The sequence below is a fragment of the Aythya marila genome (assembly GCF_965140915.1).
Source record: "Aythya marila genome assembly, chromosome: 3".
Lineage (NCBI taxonomy): Eukaryota > Metazoa > Chordata > Aves > Anseriformes > Anatidae > Aythya > Aythya marila.
Genome location: NC_139044.1, coordinates 92,386,624 through 92,410,874, shown reverse-complemented (window position 1 = coordinate 92,410,874; position 24,251 = coordinate 92,386,624). Strand labels below are relative to the sequence as shown.

Sequence of the window (24,251 nt, the reverse complement as noted above, 5' to 3'; positions counted from 1 at the left end):
TTGTTGGAAAATAAGTATGATTTAATACCTAGGAAAACAGAGTGCAGAAACACCTAATATACCGCTTATTTTAAAATAATAATAATTAAAAAAAAAAAAAAGTGTATGAAGTTCAACAAGGTTAAGTGCCATGTCCTGCACTTGGGGCACAACCCCATGCAATGCAGTGCTACAGGCTGGGTTAAGAGTGGCTGGAAAGCTGCCCAGCAGAAAGCGACCTGGGAGTATTGGTTGATAGTTGGTTGAAAATGAGCCAGCAGCGTGCTCAGGTGGCTAAGAAGGCCAACAGCATGCTGGCTTGTATCAGAAATAGATTGGTCTGTAGGACTAGGAAAGTGATTGTCGCTCTGTACTCAGCTCTAATGAGGCTGTACCTTGAGTATTGTGTTCAGTTTGGGACCCCTCACCACAAGGACATTGAAGTGCTGGAGCAAGTCCAAAGAAGGGCAATGAAGCTGGTGTAGGGTCTAGAGAACAAATCTTTTGAGGAGTGGCTGAGGAAGCTGGGGTTGTTTGACTTGGAAAAAAAGAAGGCTCAGGGGAGACCTTATCATACTTTACAATTATCTTAAAGGAGGTTGTAGTGAGGTGTGGATTAGGCTGTTATCTCAAGCACCATGTGATGAGGGGAAATGGCCTCAAGTTGCACCAGGAGAGGTTTAGGTTGGATATTAGTAAAAATTTCTTCACTGGTTGTACAGCACTTGAATAATCTTCCCAGGGAACTGGTTGAGTCACCATTCCTGGATGTCTTCAAGAAATATGTAGATGATGAACCTAGTAGCATGGTTTAGTGGTGGACTTGTCAGTACTAGCTTAAAGGTTGGACTAGATATCTTAGAGGTCTTTCCCAACCTGAATGATTCTATGAATTACTGAAATCAAAGAGATAAGGCATGATTTGTTTGTAGTATTTTCCCTCCAACTGCCAATCCAAACCACAGAAACACAACAGTTTCTGAATTTTGTTTTTAGTAGTTTTACTCTTTCCATTTTGTAAGTGATCTCATCTTAAATTTTACTCTATCTCCTATCTTATCAAAATTACACAACAGACACTTTTTTTATACTGTGTGGGTGACCGAGCACTGGTACAGGTTGCCCACAGATGTCTTTAAAAGCTGCCTGGACTTGGGCCTGGGCAACCTGTTCTGGGTGGCCCTGCTTGAGCAAGGAGCTGGACCAGATGCTCTCCAGAGGTCCCTTCCCACCATGCTGTAATTTTGTGACATCAGTTGTTCCAAACATTTTAATACTTCCTCATGTATTTAACAGTTGATAGTAATGGAATACAATAACATGATGATGACTTTGTTACTCTAAACAGAATGCAAGACTTCTTCTGCATATTAGAAAACACATTTACAGTTTAACATGGCTTAAAACTGAATTCAAATATCAGCCTTAAAGACAGGAATAATATAGAAGAAAGTACCTGTTATTTCTAAATTATAAGTTCTATTCAATCCAATTTGTGTACTCATAAATAGACTCTCATCTCACTCTATGAGATATCATAAAATATCTCACTGTATCATAAAATTCAAAGCATTATTTCTAATTTAGTTGAATGTAGCAAAGAATGATGACCCCATCAAATTAAAAGGAAAAGTAGGTTTTGGCCTATACAAAATGGAAATACAGATTATCCCCAACACTGTTATTTAAAGGCACTAGGAAAAGTACAGATTGTGGAATTTACACTCCCCATAATCCCCCAAACACCTTGGATTTTATTCAGGAAGCACTGAACAGCACATTTGAGACTAAATTTCTTTCATTACCATAGCTCTCTACATAGTGACATATAATTATGTGTTAAATATTTCTGATGATATGTGGGAACGCACAAACTTAAGAAACAGGGAAGAAGCCACCAAAATCTAGGGCAAGTTGCAAAAGAGTCACAAAAGCATTCAAGTGACTGTTTGAAGGGGGAGTCACTAAATCAACTTGTACACCCAAGCTCAGATTCACACTGCTCATGGCTCGCCTTCTCTGGAGAAGGCTGCTTGTATGCACATGTGGCTGTATTTGGGCTAGGTTTCCTCTGTGATGAAACGAATGATCTGTGGGTCATGTCCCTTCCGAGACTTTTCAGAGCAAACTCATACCTTGTCAAACTCAGTTTGACGGAGGTGACTACTTCAGACAAAAGTAAGCTCTTTGAGGTTTGGGGATGTTATCGAGCTAGACAGGAGGACATGTCCAAAATGCAGGGAAGGCTGAGGCATAAGATCACATCTTAAGAGGCCTGAAGAGACATAGAAGAGACAGCTTTTATCACACCATAACACCATGAGACAAAACTCAAATCGAAACTCACAGTTAACTACAACACACAGATTTATAGAAACAGCCTCATTAATGCCAATGTATTTAGGTACTGATCAAACTTAAATCATTCAATGATGAGCTCTGTTACTTCCTTCCTAATAGGAGTCTATCACAATGAGATGAATGAAGACCATTACTTTTTAATATTTTATTTTATAAGCAATTTTCAAAAATATTAGCTATCTTAAGGGTTATTATGAATTACATTATTGACTACTTTGAAGTGACCTCATAACCCACTTGAACAGAAGAAAGAAATCTGAAGTGACACAAAACTGTTTTTCACTTTCAGCTATCAGAGGGAACAACATTCCTCAGGGATATATGTGTAAGACGAAATAGTACATTTGATTTCAAGAACTGATTAGTTCATGAAGATTCTGCACTTATTGTTTGATCCCTTTAGACTAGAACAGCAGAGACATATGAAGAAATGACCATCAATTACCTGTTTCAGTAAGTTTAAAGTATCTATTGTGATTTTTTTTCCTTTAAATATTAAATCCTCTTTCAATATTTGTATATAAGCAAATATTTATTTTAACGTATTCTCTATAGGTGTTAAATATGTCTCACTTGATCACATTGTTTACTTTAAATCTGATTTGGTCACTGAAATATACTTTGGAAAATAACTGGAGATAGGTCTCAGCAAGTTGCTAAGACACTCTTAACCCTGCTACTTCACTTAAAGATATCAGTATACTGTTCTTTAATTCCCTGCTAACACCCAAGTAGATCGATTGCCTATGAGAGAAGAAAATGTTATCATATGATATTCACATGGCACCAGATTTTCTTACTAAAGCCATAGTGATTACAATTAACAATATTTATACAAAAGTGTACCAAAATAAAAAGAAAAAAAAAAGTCTGATATTCTATATCAGAGGAACATTTCAAATTGAAAGGCTTTTCCATCTGTTTTAAACTTCTTGTAGTAAGTATTTTCTCTTACAGCTATAGGAAAAGAATCTTTCCATCTCATTAAGATGTAGCATAATTACAGAACGGTTGAGGTGGGAAGGGACCTCTGGAGGACTTCTGGTCCTAGCCCCCCTGCTCAAGCATTTTGCATGGGACCATGTTCAAAGGTCACAAAGGAGGGAGACTCTACAACCTCTCTGGAAAACCTATTCCAGTGCTTGGTCACTTCACTTCAGTAATTAAGTGTTTCCTGCGAAAAGCCATGATGTACCTTGCCTGTTCTTCCTGATGTATCTTACACACACTGTTTTCATTTGTTACCATATTAGACAAACTCTCTTTCACAAGTTACACTTTCTTCTTATTGTCAATGGAATGATAACAGGTTTCTGCACATTTTTTAAACTTGTTATTTTTAAAGAAGTAAAAATCATGTAGAAGAACCAGTTTACCATAAAGTATTTTTTTCTATTCCTCTGCAACTATTAAAATCAAGTTACTTTCTGTGCCCACTAAACAGGTTTACAAGACTGACAGAGGCCTGGAAAACAAGAAGGTAGGGGTCATCTCCTGATGAAAAAAATAAGTACAGACAGATGAAAGGTCAGGTCCTAAATAAGCAAGTCAGAAAAGTATGTGCATGGTGTTTTATCAATTTTACTGAAAATAGAATTCAAGTATTTGTATGAATTTTCCAAATGTCTTTTGTAATTAAATGCAGGACAGATTCATATGTATTTTGATTTTTGAGCACAGTCAGAAATACTGAAAAACTGTACAGAATTACTTCACTCATAAGAAAATTCTGGAGAAGTGGAATGAGGTTTCAGGTCTGAGAGGGTCTGTCTTTTCAACTGGAAGATATTGAGAAAAATAATAATGAAGATACTGCTTTTAACACTTTTTCTCTATTCAAGTCTTCACTGATGATTTCACCTTTCAGAATTAATTGGACAGTTCATACAGAAATGACTTGAAGCAAATACCTCAGTTACAAACAGCTATTGGCAGCAAAAGTCCACAGCACTGAAAAATTATAATTTGAGTTTTGAAATATTTCTTCAAGTGTATTGGAAATTACCGTTCAGGATGGAAAACATAGCTCAATATTAAATTTAGCTTGAGGCAGAAATAAGATATGATATTCAAAAATAGTTTTTTCTAATATCTGAGCAGGTCAATTAGGGTCTGTCTTTCATCACTGAATCATATTTATTCAGGTATATTTTGAAGAGATTTTTCTGAACCTTAAGTACTAAACACTTTATTTGATTATAAACCTGTAATTTTCCATAATAATTTTCTGTATTATCAGTGACTTCAGAAATCAGAGACTTAATGAAAGCATCAGATACTAATAAATTCCAGATTCACTGCAGAACTGGACTGAATCTCCCTCAGCTCTTCCCTGCCCCCCTCAATTATTCTTGGTGTTTTGTGGATCAAAGATTATGGGTGACTATTACATTGAACATGAAAATTAAAATGGCCTTAATTAAAAAGGAAACTCGAATTACCCTCCCCCATTAACTTATAATATAAGAAGTGATATGCTATTACAAAGACACACATTCAGCTACTTCATCAAGAACTGGTAGAGGTGGAACATATATTGAAGATATACGAGAAAGCATTCTTTAGTTAAACAACTATTTATATCATCAATTAAAGTGTAGTACACTATCTAAATTAATAACTTTCTGCCTCCTGTTATTCAAGCTCCTCTTTGAAGAATTCAGTTGAAAAACTGAGCAAGCATAAGTTCAGCATCAATCCACATTCTAGTAATCTTACAGGTATACAGGTATTTCTTGTTTTATATGGAAGAAAAACATGCAGGTAGGTAGATAAAAATCCTAATTCTGTAGTTATCCATTTAGTTCTATTTCTTTTTATTAAAGATACTATTTTTTATTTTTTTCCCCTAGGACTGAAATAACTCCAGGACTGAGTGACAGACAAAATTTTCCTTTTGCCTTACAGAACAAGGCCCTTATTTCATTACAGCAATAAAAGTCAGAGTCTGAAGTCCTGGCTGCCCATGGAACTGATGGCCCAGGTCCCATTTTCCTTAGGATTTTTGTATTTTTCTTATCCACCCATCTAATGGTCATATCACCATTTCCTTTTCTTCCTGCCTCACTGAACAGATTGCTAAACATATAATCACCTGGAAATGATTAACATGACAACAGTTGCTTTGAAGACAGGATGGGCAACTGTTGTGTTTGAGGTAATCAAAATATAAAAGGAATTTATTTATTTATTTATTTAAAAAAGGGTCACCATATTCACTGCCTGAGCTGTACTTTCAAGACAAAGCACAGAAAAGTTCACCCGTCACAGGGGATTCTGTAGTGCTGGTGAGTTTGTATGAGTTATTTGTGTGAAGTCATGGGTTTAAGACATATAAAAGGATAAAAAGAGGTGTTATTAATCACTGTGACAATCTTTTAAGTTTTGTTTTAATCTCCAAAATAGTAAAATATTCACTGCAATATTAATAAAAAAGTGCTTACTGTTTATTTTTTCTGAGTCATACACTTTGTGTCTAAACTTAAAGAAAGCAAAGTTAATGAACAAAGTGAACCATACCTTAAAGCCTGAAATGCAGCTGAGCCAAGCACAAAAAGGTCAGAATTCCATCAAAATCAATACCACTTTAATTTAACTTGCACTGGACAAGTTTGCAAACAAAATTTTTTCTATACGAGGTGCCACAAAAGATTCAAAAAAGGTCTCAAATTCTTAAACTGTACAAAGAATCAAATTTGCAAAACAAGCTCTGTAAGAATTTTATCACAAAGCAAGGGGATTAACATAGAAAAGAATGAAAACCAAACAACTTGTTACTAAATAACAAAAATATGTGTCAAAGAACTCCTGAGTTAGGTCACATTTAGGTGTCCAAAGTTGCTCCAGTTTACCAATTTTAAAAAATTAAAATTAAAATTTAGAAACTTTAAATGAAAAATAAAAGCATTTTTAAATTTACCAATTTTAAACACACACTTGGAATCTATCTTATATGAGAACAATAAATGATCAGACCAAATAGATTCTTAATATACACAAAGAAACATACCCATTTGAAAGTAATAAGGGACAAGTGAGTTGTCTCCACTTGAGATCTTTTGTCTCTTTGCTCACACACTTTTATCAGGAAATACATCTAGAGTAAAGTTTGTTTCATACTTAAAAATAATTCACAAATTCATGCCAAGAAAAAAAGCTCAAAAGCCTTTGTAGAAGAAACCAAAATAAATAAATGAGGGCCAATTTGTTGGAAAATGACAATTTGTTCTTCAGCGTTTGTCATTGCTGGCTAGAGAATGAGCATATATTGCATTTCAGACTGCCCCCCCGCCTTGTTCAATCCTGACTATTCTTTTAATGCGGTAATGAATTGTGTTTTGTTGTTGTTGTTGTTTATTTTTGTGTTTTAGTTTTGTTTGTCTTCAACTTCAGTTGCTTTACCTCTTACTCTTTCCTGTTTCTTATCTCTTGTATAACCATTTTCCAAATTACTTCCCCATGTAAAAAAACATCACTGCACATACATGTATAGTATTTCTTTTTGTGAATTGAACCTTCTGTCACATTTTCCAGACTATTTGCTCTTCTTTATGTCTCAGGCATAAGTACTCTTTTCTACTCTCTCCTCATTAATGAGGGACACCTTTTCTTTTTATCACTTTTCTACTGATACCATGACCAAAGTTCCTCTTTATTCATTTCTATTCATAAATTTTGCTCTGCTTTACAAGTAAGAACTCTTACCAGTTTATCACCAGTATGTGACATCTTCCTCTTATTATCAAGTGTATTTTTTTTGTGTCCATCCCTCTAATTAAACTTCCAAATGCACTGAACAGAAACATCAGAGACTTTGTTTCCCTATGTGAAATAACATCAAGAAAAGAATAGCAAGAAAGTAAGTACTTTTCTATCGGGGGAGAGGAATATTCATGGATCTGCCACTGCACAGAAGTCTTCTGAATTAATCCAGACTTTTTTATACTCATATATTTTAAATGTGGAATTGACACACACACACACAAATATATAGTTGTCAATTAACTAGAATAGTGGTTAATTATTAATACATGTGAAAATTCAGAAAAAAATCTCAGTTCAGCTGAGATATATCTTAGTGTCCAGAGAAATTTCTTCTATACTAATTTAGACAGTCTCTTACATATATTTCTAATCTGATTTACACAACATATATAAGGGAAGGATATATTTAATATACGCATGAAAGACCAGTGCTTCAGTTACTGAGTAACATTTAACTTTATCTCTTTAATTAATTACATACTTACTAGAACTGGGAAATGAGTGATCAAATACTGGTAGCTGACACTGCTGGTACATGGAGATGACTTGCATTAATACACTCTCTGTGTTCAAACTCATTGGAATTATTTGTGATCCCTTAGAGACCATTTAAAACAAACAAAATAATCCTATTAACTTCTGCTAAATTTATTAGATAAAGTACAAAACCTTTTTTTTTTTTTTCTGAAAATGTTTATTTCATCCAAAATCTGTTTCAATACCTTATAAGAAAATTTTTAGTAGAAAGATCCACTCTGAGGTGTAGTATATATGAAAGAGGTACAGTACTGTGCTGTGCAAAACAACCGTGAATCTTTTTTCATATATTAAAGAGCTCAACATACTGCACTAGATTTCAGTTGAACAGATAAATTTCATTTCAGGAGCAGTGTTGCTAGCTTGAAATGTTATTCACAGCATAACCAGTTCAAAAAATGACAAAGAATAAGAAGAAAGGTGACTTCAATTGAGTAATTGAAGGAACTGTCATGACATAGCCAAAACAAAGAATATCAGGAAACTGGAATTTAACTTAATTCACAGCATTTATCAAGGTTAGTTTATGTTTCTTCCCTAAGCCTAAATAATATAAAGCAGAGTGTTAGCAGCCTTTCAAGAAGTTGAGGGTTGGATTATATATTTATTTTTTTCCTAAAATGGTAGTTAAGCTTCCAGGAGAAAGCTCAGCTGAAGCTATCCAGTTTCTCAGAAAGACTATTATTACCAGGTAGCTGAGTTGGGATGCTGCCTTTGTGCAGGGAAGAGGCTTCACTACATTGCTTCCTTCCTCTAAGAGGCTCTGGCAACTCTAAATCAAGGAAGTCATACAGAAGAACCAACCATTTCTTACTTTTGTCAACCCTGGTTATCAAACCACGTAGTGGTAGTGTCTGCAGATACTGGTAGCAGGACATGCTATCTTATATTTTGATAGTTTTCATTATCCAACAAACCAGTAGAGGGAAAATTAATCTACAATTCTGTACTTAAACTGAGATTTCATTTTAGAACTTCCTTATTTTTGGAACTCATTCTAGCATCACAGAAAATGAATAATTTCATTTAATATTGTATTTATATATTTATATAATATACTGTATGCTTTTATTTATAGACAAATCTTTATTTATTCAATAATCATATCACTAGAAAACAACTGAAAAGAAAGATCATTAAATCAATGTTGAATTGGCTTAGGTTCTGTCATATCGAACATATATACCACAAAGTTTTTTTAAGCTGATAAGGTAGTAACTCAAAACAAAGTAACTCTTTGTTGCAATTTAAGTGAAGAAAAATTGCTTACTGATAGTCATAGGTTTTCAACAGAGACTTTCATGACAATAACTGGAGATATAAATTATACTTGTTTGGGTGTTGTGACCCTGAGCCTTTATAGTAAATTAAGGCTCTGTAATCCGTAGGTGTTGGTTTGCAAATGACAAGTTGCACATCAAGCTTCAAACTTGTGAGTTTCAGCAACAAGATCATTTGAGATTTTTCTCTCTTTCTGTTTTAGAAATAACTCATTATTTTTCCACATTTGATTTATTTGAAATATGACATGCAACTGATTAATGGTGAAATCTTTATGAATAACCCCTGGGTATTTCTGCGCAAGCTTTAAATTGAACAACTAAAAAAAGTTGAAAAATGGAAAAGTCAGTAATAAATATTCTTCTGAGCATTTTTGTTGGTCTGCCTTAGCTGGAATGCTTGTATGAAATAAAAAATGTCATTATGAGACAGGACAAAAAGGATCAACAAAAAGAAAATACTGCACTACTGAATGCTGAAGGAAATTTTAGAGCATTAGAACACACTCCTGCTGCTAGAGGAGTTTGTTAAATGAGGCACTATTTTTACTTGGGTTACTGAGATTTAAAGTAATTCATCTAAGAAAAGATCATCGCTGAACTACTAGGTTAAACTTTTTTTTTCCCCCTCTTTTTTTGTCTCTGTTTTCCAGAAAAGTAGAAAGGTACATATCTTTAATGGTAATGTAAGGCAGCTGTTGCTAATTAAAGGCTTTGATTTTATTTTTCTGGTCTCTGCATCACCATTTTCACAAATCAAACTGTAGATACTTTGAGGCAGTTTTATAATACCTATACTACAACTGGAAGAGCTGCTTAGCCAATCAAAGCCTTCTGTGTTCAAGTTAATTCTCACTCAAAACTTAAAATGCTGCTTCTGCTTCTAAAGCTGTCACTGAAGAGATCTACCCTCACCACAGCTTAACCCACAGACCACACTAAACTCAGCTTGAAAGCCAAGGATTCCCTTGGAGGAGTTTATATTGCTATATGTAGCTACAGTAAAAGCAAATGTCTTCAAAGGAATGACCTTATTCCTAAATAGATTAGAGAGGCTGTGAATCTTGTGAAATAAAGTTTTTTTGAACTGGTCAGATTTTTTTTTTCCCCAAAATCTTTACTCTCTTGGACAATTCTTTCAGATTTTCAGGGATCTCCCTGATCACCCAGCACTATCCTGAAAAGCTCATCAGCAAAGAATGAATGAATAATTTAAAATAATTTTTCAAATACAAATACAGCTCAGACTGAACTGTTTATAAGGCAAAGATCTGATCAACTGCTCTTATTACCATACTCTACTAAATATATATATTTTTTCCACTTCCTACTCTTTCTGGATATTTATAAAGCAATCTCTAGCAACCACTGTATACTGATTTTGGCCATCCTTATGCCTACAAATCATCAGGAAAAGATAATACAGTAGACCACAGCAATCAGCAGTTTGATACAAACAGAAAATCTAACCCTTAAAGGATGGCAGGTAACCTGCAGTTCTGAGAATTATTCCATTCTGAACATGGAATGTTGTTAGGAAAGCAAGTACAGAAACTTTCTGAGGGTGTGTTTTGCATTGCTGAAAGTATTTCATTTTCACTGCACTGTGGTTTTTTTTTTTTTTTTTTTTTTTTTGGTTCACTGCTCAAAATCTGTACAAATACTTCCTATCTTACACTACCAATTAATATAGAAAGCTCATTAAAGTAAATGAAGGTTAATTTAATCATATTTAAGTAATACATTGGATAGATCATTGTATTTGTCTTTTAAATAGCTCGTCTTTCATTCTATCTTCATCAAATAGTATTCTGAATAATTATCACATTGCCATTAAAAATGTTACAGCACTGTTACATTCTTATTAAAAATTTCAGGTCACCTATAGCATTTATACAAAATACCAGAAATCTAGACAAAGTACCTCAGGCTATGAAGCAGTAAAGTAATTCCTTATAGCACTGCCTGCATTTCTACAGTCTTCACCATTTGGATGATTACATTATCTCAGTTTTATATTCACTAGTCAGGAGGTAAATGTCAGCTGGAATCATTGAATCTCAATTTTTTACACCTTTCATTTTGTTTGATAGGCTTTTTATCCATAGTAATTTATTGCTATTACTGATGAAAGTATAAGGCAAAAAGATGAGAGTGTAATCAAGGCTAATGGTGAACCAAATACCATGTGATAATAAATCAGCAAGAAAAAACTACTCTAGAGATAAATGGAGATGTTTACCATTTCAGTTTGAATACTATTAAAACTGTTTATGTAAAATACAAGGCTGTACAAATAAAACTATATTCTCTTCTTTCATGTAAAATATAACCAAAGATATGTGAAATTAAAAACTAAAGCTTCAGAGAAACAACTCAATTTGCAGTTCTTTTTATAAGCAAAACTTTTTCTTTTTCTTTTTTCTTTTTTAATCACAGTATGTAACAGTGAAGAGAACAAAATTATCATATGAAGGAAATGTATGGCAGAAAAACATTTGAATTTTATAAACAGGGTCTTACTTTGTTAAGCTCATAGCTTACAGTAATCCTGTTACTTTATCTTTCATGAATTCTTACAGCAGAGAATATCCCATAATTCTTACAAGAAGAAACTGCAGCATACCTCTCAACTGACTGTTGAGAGTTACTGTGGTGTGCTATTGTTTTTTTTTCTTTACTTTGTTAGAGTATTTTTTTCCTCGACAAGTCCTTTATTTTCTAAAAATATGGTATCTTGCCATTTTCTTTAAAAGAGCTACCTACAGAAAACCTCAGCAGTTTTCCTCTGAACCAGCTCAAAAAAAAAAAAAAAAGAAGGTGAAGGCAAAGAAAATATTGAAATGCACTTTAATAGCTTTTCTGAAAGGCCCTGAAACAGAAGTTAGAGCATATAAAATCTAATAATATACAGGTAAACGGACAGAAGCTGTATTTCTAGTCTTTTAAATATCTTGAAGCCTGCATAATGAGAGCCAATCAAAAAATGGTTAAGTGTATAGCTTTTCCACCATTCTATTAGGAAAGATTTTAGAAGAGTTAGACTATATTTACGGTACCTTTGGATATTGTTTGACAGGGATCAGAACTCTTTCTGACAGCTTTATGTTTTTGTTGCTGATAACATCAAGATATTTCTTTTCTTCATCTTCCTTCTTGCCTTCAGAACCCTGAAATTTTTCAATTTCTGAAAATAATAAAAAAGAGAGCAATCAGTTGCATGACATTCGTCATCCTCAGAAAGTTTAAACTTCTACATTGTAATATAGATTTTGCACTGAACTGTTTGCACTCACATGACATATACTGTTAACTTTGAAAAAACTGAACTGTCACCAGTGTTGTGAGGCAGAGGTGACAGTTCACAGTTTGCACTGCTTGACTAATTCTTTCCCAGATGAAATTGATTCCAAATGATCACAGTGGGAACAGGAACAGATGAGGCTTATGATTCAGGCAATCAATGTTTTAAAGAGGATCACATCATCACAGCTTGATGCTATTTTGTAAATGTGTCCTGCCAGAGTTAGTCAGATTCCAACTGAAAGGGCTAAAAGTCAGTAAGAGTAGTAAAACACTGAAGAGTTACTTAGAGGCTGTACAAAATACATTAAGAAATAAAAATAAGTCTTGCAAAAACCAAATTTTCATTAAAGGAATGCAATAAGTAATAATAGATGATAATGAGGTAGAACGTGTTGGTAGAATTTACAAAAAGAACTTTAAAATATATTGGGGTAGAATAGTTTTGAGTGCTTTTATATGAATTCTTTAATCCCTAAAGCTCTATAAAATAATAACACCAACAATTAAATTCACTACTCTGCAAAGAATATCTGTTATGGTACTCGAGTTTCCTAACAGTACAGGTACAAAAAATCACAGTACAGGTAAAAGTCACATTTTTACCAGTGTGCAGGAAGGAAATGGCAATTCTCATAATCAGTTAATTAAATGGCTCAAGAGGGATAGTTGGGGGTCTGAAAAACATGCATTTTCAAGGCAAAAAATGCAGGTACAGGAAAGAGAAACACACAACAGTGTGTGACACAAATACAAGCCTATTCGATTTACAACAAGCACCAGGAAAAAAGGTATGTAAAACAACAGTCCATGTCAGAATTTTTAAATAAATGTTAATGTTACCTATTTTAGATCAAATAATTTATTTAAAGTCTGCATTAGTGAACAATTCTTGGAGGGACTTTTGCAAGGCCTTTTAGGTTTATGACAAGTAAGAAATTGAAGCTTGGATGCTGTTTTTTTTTTTTTTCATACAGTTCTACCTTGCACTTGTCTCTAAATGTTGTACTGAATACTTTAAATGGACTTGTCTTTTCCCCATATGTTGTATTTCAGCAGTTTGAAATACTGAAGATTTTATGACTTTTTTTTTCTTTCTGCCCTAGTACCAATGACACTAATGCATTATTATGAAAAAAAATTTGGTTTAGTCCACATTCTTTTTTATTTCTTTTTTTTTTTTTTTTTTTCCCTCACAGTATATTTCCCAGAACACCCCAGATAACTTTTTTCTGTTACTTTCCATTCTTTTTACAAGGTGGCAGTGATACATGGAGTAGTTTTACTTCTAATCTGCTCTATCATAGAAGGGTAGCCAGTTCAAAGGTAATGGTGGCAGCATGCTGGTAGCAAGCATTTGAACAGTTTCCTTTCTTCTCCTTTCTCCTCAGAAACTTTTAAACTAACCCTCAAAGTGAAATTTGTGCCTGGGGTATGTTCTGTATAGAGACTCACATTTAATGTCCGTAGTGGGAGTACGTGCCATAGATTATCCAGAACATGTCCAAAGACTGGTCAATAAATAAAGTCAATAAAAACCAATGGTTTACAAAGAACATCATGGCTTTCAAGTAAGACTGTTTAGAAGAGGAGCTTTCTCAGAAGACAGAGGTGATGCCATACATTAATTACTGGACCCAGAGAAAATGTATTGATTTTTTTTATTGTTCTCTGTTCTGTATAGTCCTTGTGTCATTCTGTGACTACGATCATCACAGATGGAGCAGAACACTGTCAGAAAAAAATGAGGACAAGGATCAAACTGCTAGTATGCTGGCTCATGGCCCTGACATGCAGCAAGTTTCAACTGATCTGCCAGCCCTCTGTGAAACCTATAACCACATATAACACACACCATGAAATGATAACACTTTTCTTTAGATGCTAGAACTTCATGTTTATTTTTATTAATGCAACCATTATACATTTTGTGTTTACTAAAAGGCATTGTTAGTACAGGATTTTGAGAACAATGACAAATGGTCCATAAGGACCAGCATTCTTCCAGCAAGAATAAGAACAAGGAACCCAACAGAACATTTTCCCCAACACTGATCTTAGGCAAGAAGAGAAAAGACAAGTTCCTTGAGAAGAAACTTCACACATTTTCCACCCACTTTTGCTCTGAGCTAACTGAATTAAGCAGGGAGACATATAGTTCTTCAATTACCTCCTACAGTACCTGTCAATCCCCAAGCACACTTCATTCTCGCCTTTCATCTGTAACAGTACGCTCGCACTTCCTTTTGTATAATACGCATGTATCTTACCCCTCTTAATTAGAAGAGAACATGCGTATCACAGTCATGCAAAAGAGGTCACAACTAAAGAAGTGTCAGAGAATAAAGGCATTTATAACATCTTTTAGATTTTTTTCTCCCCATAAAAATTGATCTTCAGCTCTCTCCAGACTTGGAGCTGCAAAATTCTGCAAGTAGCATCAGCCTATTCAGAATTTTTGAGGGAAATAGCTTCTTTTTCCTTTACCTCAGTGATTTAGCATAAAATAGAACAGCTGCATGAGCAACTCTTACTTTTTCAAAACTATCTGCTTTACTCTTACAGTGCCAATAAAACGATGTTAATTATAGTGCACTTCAACACACTTGACACCTATTACAAAACTTTTGTCATGAATATAGTTTTCCCATTAAAATTAGGCATTCCACAGTAAAAACATCCTTTTGCTACACTTAGAATCATGTCAAAACTCATCAAAAAATAATGTACTTCTTGTCAGCCTGTCCAACCTACCAAAAAATGAAATCTACACCGCCCTTTTTCTGCTGTCAACATTTACCTCCCACTGAAAGGAATTCTACAAGCCTAACTTGCACCTTTCCTATCAGGCTTTGTGGGTTACTGTGTTTGCAGCACTGGTATTGTTTCAGTAAAGAAGCATGACCTGCTGTTACAATGTCCTTTTTAAAGAACCATCTATTTACATTGATGGGAGTGATTTCCAGAATGGGAATTTCACCAACCTCTTGCCTGTGTGCTGTATTATGTATAGAAAGGTTATCTACAACTCTGAGAAGCACATATTTTCTTTATGTGCTTCTAGTGTGGTGAATGGAAGAACATTTGAACTGTAAGAGAAAGAGTAAGCCAATGCTGGTAAAAAAAACAAGTCGTAAATCACTGACATCTCTATCTTAATAAGAGCTCCTATTAAAAATCTTTAAAAATTACACAGTTGGAACCTTGAGTGCCTACAATGCTTTTAAAATTATACAACACCCTAGAGTATTTTTAAAACCAGTAAATACTAAAAATATACACACAGGCTCATATTTCAGTTGTAATTGAAAGCAGAGCTATGGGATTTTCAGGGGAAAAAAAGAACACAACAGATGGCTCAATAAAAACAATTGGACCAATTACAGTGAAGTTGATCTGTGAGAAGAGAACATCCTAAGAGGCTTCCTGTCATGAAGAGGAAATTCACACCCCAAAGGATAGGTTATTTAAAAGTAAAAACACTTAGTATCTAAAAGGAATTTAGAAGGGTTATCAAGACAGCATGATCAGCCACTAGCTCTGAAAAATTAGCCCGTGGCTCTCTCCATTCACCCAGAACTGTATGCATCTGTTAGAAACATTCCTCTCCACTGTATGTACACATATTCATTCACTGACACAGCTAGTAAAGATGACTCAGGGAGAATAAAGAAGTAATACCTATTAGAATGGACACATGTAAGGCAATATTTCTGCCAGTGATTAATACAATACCTGTTAGAAAATGATGGGTCAAATCTATATGTCTATGTGAGCAATTGTAGGCAGATATGAACTTGATTTGTCTACGCTCAGAATCACCAGAAGCTTTGTAACTGTATTAACTCAAGCTGAACTACCTTGGCTCAGACAAGAAAAGGGGCTGTTAAAATAAATGTTGGGAAAGAATTTTAAAAGACAGGTCAAAAAGGAATGACAGATATCTGTAAAATCACAAATAGTATAAGAAGGAATGAGAGAAGTGGCTGTTTACAGTTTCTTAGAAGCTGAAAGCATCAACTTGCCATGCTACAGATTGAAAACAAACAAAAAAATTACATACAGCATGTATATTGTTGAAGTACTCAAAACATCCACATTAATAAAATCAGGTATTTCACAGACTTTTCTCTTACGATTAAATTCCATGAGGCATAATGTTCTACTTAAGGTCCTGTGAAGTTAGACACAGATTAAAATGCAGTGTCTTTTAAAAGTTCAATATATACTACAGCCCTTTTTCACTGCTGGTCCTAATGGCCATTATTCTCTATAAAGTTGATATTTTACAAAACATAGAGGAAACATAGGAAGTGACTACTCCCTTTAATCAGCACTCATTAGACCAAACCTAGAATGCTGTTTCAGATTTGTCCCCTTTCCCGCAGAACAGGAAAGACATTAAAATTGAGATGAGTCCAGGAGAGGCCACCAAGATGATAAGGAATTGGAGCACTTGCCAAGTAAGAAGAGGGAACTAGATCTGTTTTTCTGGGTAAGAGACAGCTTTAGGGGACCTAAAAGCAGGCCCCCTCCCCCCAGTTATAGGATGTTGTCAGGTTCTTCACAGGATGAGACCCAACAGGGAAAAGGTGAGAAAAAGTGAAACGAGAGATTTGGACTCAATATAAGGAAAAACTTTCTCATCACGAGGACAGCCCAGAAGTAGAGCAGACTGCCCCAAGAGGCTATGCCATCTCTGCCTTTAGAGGTTTTCCAGGAAACCTCCTAACAAAATGTATTAATATAGACAAGAAGAAGTTAAAGATCTAAATGCATTCATATTTTTAACTGATAAAAAAATAAATAAAATAAAAAAAATAAGGAGGACAAAATTGCAGTGAGCAAGGAATGAGTGAAACAACTTCAATTTCCTATCTTCCTCTTAATATAGACAAATGATTTTTACTGCTCAGTTTGATATTTTGAAATCTCTCAAAATAGAGCTAATAGAGCTCTCAGCAATTTGCATGGGTATGCCAAAGTGATCTCCAAATTATAGAAGTACAGTAGAAATACAGATTGTAGAAATACAGTAGAAATAAAATTATCTAGTGTATCTACCTAGACTTATGGCTAGATCCGTAAATCAGTAGATCAGAGCTATAGGGAGAATATTAAAAAAGCTATAAGGGGAATATTAATAGTGTTAAATAACTAAAAAGATTTTTCAGTTAGTAATATCACAACTTGCTAAATTTCTGCATATCATCTGGTCAGACATACAGCTTTCTAGGAAGAATTTTGAGTCTGATTGCCAAGTAATTCTTTCATGCACTATACCAAGAAATTCTACTTTTATTGCCAGGTAATTCCTCAATACACTATTCCATGTAATTCTAGATATATGTATATCTCACAAAAAAAAAAAAATGTAGCTTTTATGATGAAATTTAATGTAGCACATGAAGAGAAATTGGTAGAATCTTTTTCTCCTCAGTAAAAATGGTAACAATCATTCAAGGTCGTCATTTAGTGTGTACACTATGAAGAAAAGATCAAGGATGAATATCGAGTGCAATAACATACTGAAATATAGTTGTTGACAAAATTAGAGTCATAGCAACATTAATTACAAGACATGAATTTCTTCATTGTTTTGGGGAGAATATTGTTTTGTACATTTCTATATTAAAAGTACTGAGAAATTATAACACTGATTAAAACTTATTTAGTTTTATTTATTTATTTATTTATTTTTACCAGACTTAAAAAGAAAGCAAGCCACTAGGTGAAATTTTTAAGACTAAGGTTCTTTTAAATGTGTCTTTCTCTGGGGAGTTAGCCTGCATAGGCTGTGATGAAGGTTTGATGTTGTCAGCTGTTGTATTGCTAGAACAGTGCAGTGTACAGTTCACTAAGTTACTGAACTCAATATAGTTGTCCCTGATAGTATTGTGAATATGCTACCAGTTAGATGAAAGACCAGCTTGAAAGTAGACAAGGTATTTTTTATTTAATTCTGTTTTTCTTTCATCTGGGAATGAGACTACTCATAAAAAGAGGAAGTACAGAGTGCAAATATTTACTCACAAAGCAAAAAACGTCAAAAAAATATCAAGAGTATTTATTTCTGAAAGTATCTCTAGGTGTCCTTAAATCCTAGAAAACTGGATTTTTATGATGCTTAAGAAAAAGAAAGCATTTCTTTGTCAACAAAGATTTTTGTAGCTTCTACTATGAGAAAGCCCACTCAACAAGTCATTTTAAGACATGCTCTCAGATTAATCTGAAAATAAAACATCAATGCTGTGTTACATATTGTATGGTGTGGAACAGATAAGTAGGGGTGAAAGATGAATCAATCAGTGAAATCACCAGTAAGTCCCTCAGTGAGATATTCATTATCTATCCCTTCCTATATGAAAGCTGATGGTATTCTTGAGAAGTTGCTCTACCCAGCTAGTGCAACTAGCAAAAAAGGAAGCTTTTCTGTCTCTTCACAGTTTCCGTAAAGGAGAAAAGCTTTTCTCTTTCCTCCTCAGTCCTAGAACTTATTAGTGATAAAAATGTCTGCTATTCTGTCCTCAGAGCAAGAGAGCGAGTTGAACAGCAAGCATTTTTTTCCCCTGCTCTAACTTAGATGCTTTAGGATTTTCCTGTACTGAGGTAGAATAGCTACAGAATAAGACTGACATCTGAAATTACACAGAATTGAAAATTATGAATAAAATGCTACTTACTGAAGTAAAGACCAGGCATAAAATTTTGCTTGGAGCTCAGGCTTCTCACTGACCTCTTTTGCTTTTTCAGTTAGCAATGCAACTAATGAGCTAATAACCTCAGCTCACACAGTTATCAAAGTATACAAAAGGAGCCTTTACAAACCTTTGAAACAGCAGTTTCCATTTAGGATGTGATCTCAGATCTTGAGCTTGGAATGTTGACTGTATCTGAAATAGTGACAGGAAAACTGTCACTCTTCACTGAGGAAGAGATGATGAAACCCCAAGTAACTGTGAGGAATTGTTGAGAGGTGGAAATTATTTTTTTGGTGTCTCAGAATAAGACCTTGGATTCCTAACATGCTTCTGTCAGCAAATAGAAAAGATTAGCTCTGGCTACCATACAGCATGAAACAAACAATTATATATTAAATATATTTATTATTCAAAACTATTAAAAATCATGAAAGAGAGAAACTGAATATTTGGTACTGGTATATATAATCACAATATCTGTCTACAGTGATGCTCTCTCTTAAACATTCATTGATTTTATCACAAGCAAGAGTTACATTTATACAGAAGCTGCACCCAGGTACTCATTAGTATGACATAGGCAACAGACACATTCCAGATTTTTTTTGTGGTCAATTTTAATGATATTCAGAGGTTCGCTAGATATTTCCAGGAATTCATAATTCATCCAAAAGATCTCATTGTTTCTTACAAAAGCATCATAACTGATATTTGATTTCTCCTGCTGTACATTTTAATATTTTTTTTCAGAGTGGAAGCAACAATTACAAATAACACCTTTTGTGTTAAAAACAAAACAAACAAACAAACAAACAAAAAACAACACTGGAGATCGTATCTGCTCTGAGCCTCCACTCTGAAGTCTGTACAAATAGATCCTTGCTCCAGGGTATCAGTAATGTACACTTAAAGATCATCTAACTTCCAGTAATGCCTCTTCAGGAGAAAGTATCAGTGAAAGCTAAAAATACATGGCTTATTCAGCTACATAAACTCATATACTTATTATTATGCAATTAAAATTAAGTAAAAAAAAAAAAAAAAGAATACAATTTAAGATTATTTTTAAAATCTATAGAGATTTAATTGTATAAAGTCTCTCATGTTTTTCTGTAGAATTTCACTTAATTTGACAGAACACACTCATACCAATACCAGGCTTGTTAGGTTTTCCTCACCCATATTCAGGCCATTTCTTACCAATTGGTAAAATATTGATTTGCAGACATGACAGGGGGCATGCTAACAGGGTGACAACATTTTGGCCAGTGTATTGGCCCTGTTCAGTTTAATGAAATGGTCATAATGTAAGGATACAGAAGCTAGTCCAGTTATCATCCCAGAAAGGGAACAAGTGCTATATATAGCAGATATGTGTAGCTTCTAAACCTTAGTTTTAGTTAAGTGACAATGAGTGTTCTCTGCTACCATGTCTACAAGGTAAAGAGCACTTGGAACTGAGGCAAGATGAGAGACATTCTTCTGATTCAATACAAAACCATTCAACAAAAACAAGGAAACCTGGGTCTTGCCTGAAAATAGGATTCTCTATGGCAACCATAGAAAGCAAAATTTCAAGCAAGATAACTTGTTTTCATAGGAAAAAAAAAAAACACGTTAGCACCAGGTAATGTGATTTCATTACACCAGACTATTTGACGTGGGAAATCAGAACTCATTCTAGAGTGGTATTACAACCTCATATGTAAGTAAACAAGATGCATGTTTTTCATAGGCTTGTCACCTTGTCTTAAGAGTACTTCTTTTCACTGTAGAAGCCAAAGCAATAAATTAGAATGTATGGATGTCAAGGAGACTTGTTTCATTTCCTGCAAATATCCTTCAATTCCTCCAACTTCATTTCTAGGAATCAATTCTAAAAGGTGAAGAACGTCTATTTGAACCTGTCTGCCACCCACTTCATCACTGCTAAACACAAAAGGCTGTTATTTTGCCATAGGGAAAGAAAGGGACAAGGGCAATGTTTTCAAATGATATGCATATGTGTGCTCATATTCAAAAATCGGTGATGGAATGTGTTTTTTTCTCTCTCTTTTTTTTTTTTTTTCTTTTTCCCCGCTAGATCCTTTACTTCTTATTTAATATAAAATATTTTGAAAGTTGAGGTCCATGTTATCAGCCATACTAATCAGACAGTATAGATTCAAATGCGAAGAATACACTTCTCACAGACAAGCTCACTGACACAGAGCAGTTACTGAAACTGAGTCCAGAGCAAGCAGGAGAGCTGACAGTTAGGAAACTTGGCAAGCAACCTGAGAAGCTCATAACAGCAGTGAAAACTGCTTCTGAGGAACATACACAACTGTTTAATTTGTTGCATATTTTTGAATCTTTGCTGAAGTTGAGATCTTACAAAAGTGTATCATCCAGACCTAGGAGTTGTACTTCTAACTCCAGCAGGCTGGAAGAGCCCACATTGGCACAGTAGCTGCTGATCATTTTTCACACTGTCAAAAATTCGTAGATGCATTTCTTCTTCTCAACTCCGCTTTGAAATGCTGCACATGCACCAGCAACTTATTATAACACCAAATAAATTCTCAGCTCCCAATTTGAATTTGCAAATTTTCAAGTCAACTCCAAGTCCAATTATTTTCAAGGCATATCATAAACCATGGCCCAGGACATCTAAAAATTGGAATAAAAATCCATGACAGGCCTCACGAGAATTGAGTGCACTCCTCAAGTACTGTGTAACTCAGCTTGGTTCAACATGGCTAAATGCTGGGTCCTGCATTTTGGTCAAAATAACCCCATGCAACGCTATAGACTTGGGGGAAAGTGGCTTAAAAGATGTGCAGAGGAAAAGGGTCTGGGGCTGCTAACCGATGCTCACTTGAACATGAGCTGGCAGTGTGCTCAGGTGGCCAAGAAGGCCAATGGCATCCTGGCTTGTATCAGGAATGTTGTAACCAGCAGGACTGGGGAGGTGATGGTACCCCTGTACTCAGCTCTGCTGAGGCCGCACCTTGAGTACTGTGTTCAGTCTTGGGCCCCTCAGTACAAAAAAGACATTGAGGCCCTGGAACATACCCAGAGAAGGGCTACGAAGCTGGTGTAGGGCCTCGAACTCAGGTCTTATGAGGAGCGACTGAGGGAACTGGGATTGTTTAGTCTGGAGAAGAGGTGGCTCAGGGAAGACCTTATTGCTCTCTACAGCTATCGTAAAGGACAGTGTGGGGAGCTGGGGGTCAGCTTCTTCTCACAGATAACTAGTGATAGGACTAAAGGGAATGGCTTCAAGTTGCACCAGGAAAGGTTTAGGTTGGAAATCGGGAGACATTTATTCTCGGAAAGAGTAGTCAGGCCTTGGAACGGGTTGCCTAGGGAACTGGTGGGGTCGGCATCCCTAGGGGTGTTCAAGGAAATGTTGGATGTGGCGCTTAGGGACATGGTTTAGTGGGTGACATTGGTGGTAGAGGGATGGTTGGATCAGATAATCTTGGAAGTCTTTTCCAACCTTAATGATTCTATGATTCATTGTAGTATCAGTGTGGAAAACATAGGCTTCAGCGCCATGGGAGATATAGGTTTCCCAGAGTCTGTTATGACTCTTTCCCAAATATCTGACCTCATGCATTGCTTTTACCTTATCACTCCCACAAATATGTGTTAGGCAGAGAGAACTATTTAATTTCTATTTCCTATAGATTTCTGACCATAATATTCTTATCTATGTGTCCTTTTTGTCTCAGCTTCCTCCTACATCTGTCATCTGCTTAGGTAAAAAAGGAGGTAGCAGATATTTTGGTTGATGTAGAAGCTACTTTAAGCATTTTTCTACCTTTCAGAACTGAAAGAGTGCTGAGCCACCATGTTTTCCCTCAACAAAGCCACTTTGGAATTTCTCCCCTGGCCACAAAGACCAGTCTTCCTTCTTAATAACACGTAGGAAATTCAAATGCATGAATTTTTATCTGTATATCATACATGTCTGAAATTAGACAACATGTTAAAATATTATTTTAGAAAAGGAGACTGGCAGACAAATACTCACATTTTTTAAGAGGGTCAAAATGAGGACCCGGGGAACTACAGACTAATGAGTCTCACCTCTGTGCCTAGGAAGATCATGGAGCAGATCTTCCTGGAAGCAGTGTCAAGGCACATGCAAGACAAGGAGGTGATTGGAGACAGTCAGCATGGCTTCATCAAGGGCTAATCATGCCTGACCAATCTGATGGCCTTCAATGATGGAGTAACTACATCAGTTGACAACGGAAGTCCAATCGATGTCATCTACCTGGACTTCTGTAAGGCCTTTGACAGGGTCCCATAAGACATCCTGGTCTCCAAATGGGAGAGAGATTGATTTGAAGGGTGGACCTTTTAGTGGAAAAGGAGTTGGCATGCAGGTCACACCCAGACAGCAGTGGTCAATGGCTCTACATCCATGTGGAGGTCAGTGACAAGTGGTGTCCCTCAGGGGTCTGTCTTGTTTAATATCTCAACCAATGACACAGACAGTGTGATCAAGTGCACCCTCAGTAAGTTTTCAGGTGACACCAAGCTGAGTGGTGCAGTTGGTACAAAAGAAGGAAGGGATGCCATACAACAGGGCCTGGACAAGCTTGAGAAGTGGGCCCACATGAACTACATGAGGTTCAACAATTCCAAGTGCAAGGTGCTGCATCTGGGTTGGGGCAATCCCAGACACGAGTACAGACTGGGAGAAGAACTCATTGAGAGCAGCTCTGCAAAGAAGGACTTGGGGGTTCTGGTGGATGAAAAGCTTGACAGGAGCCAGCAGTGTGTGCTCACAGCCCAGAAGGCCAACTGCATCCTGGGCTGCATCAACAGAGGAGTGGCCATCAGGTGGAGGGAGGTGATTGTGTCCCTCTGCTCTGCCCTCACGCAGCCCTACCGGGAGCGCTGAGTCTAGGTTTGGGGCCCCCAAGACAAGAAGGATGTGGACCTGTTAGAGCGGGTCTAGAGGTGGGCCACAAAGTTGATCAGAGGGCTGAAGCACCTCTCCTATGAAGGACAGCTGAGAGAGCTGTGCATGTTCAGCCTGGAGAAGAGAAGGCTCCAGGGTGACTTCATTGCAGCTTTTCAATACTTTCAAAGGGGCTTATATAAAAAATGGAGAGCAACTTTTAATACAGGTGTTCAATGATACGATAAGGGGGAGTGGTTTCAAACTAAAAGAGAGGAGATTTAAGTTAGATGTCAGGAGGAAATTCTTTAGTCAAATGGTGGTGAGGCACTGGAACGGGTTGTCCAAAGAGGTTATGAATTCCTCATCCCAGGAGGTGTTCAAGATAGGGTTGGACAAGGCCATGGGCAACCTGATCTAGTGGGT

The 24,251-nt window shown here is 35.8% G+C and overlaps 1 protein-coding gene across 1 annotated transcript in view; it reads right to left on the bottom strand.

Annotated features, from left to right (window-relative positions):
- Positions 1-24,251, bottom strand: part of KHDRBS2 (KH RNA binding domain containing, signal transduction associated 2) — a gene marked incomplete at its 5' end in the record, with an annotated part of 348,053 nt that overhangs the window by 268,217 nt on the left and 55,585 nt on the right. Inside the window, one exon of the mRNA XM_082757411.1 lies at positions 11,981-12,108. Within this exon, the coding sequence (XP_082613537.1) occupies positions 11,981-12,108 (128 nt within the window). The remainder of the gene's footprint in view (positions 1-11,980; positions 12,109-24,251) is intronic.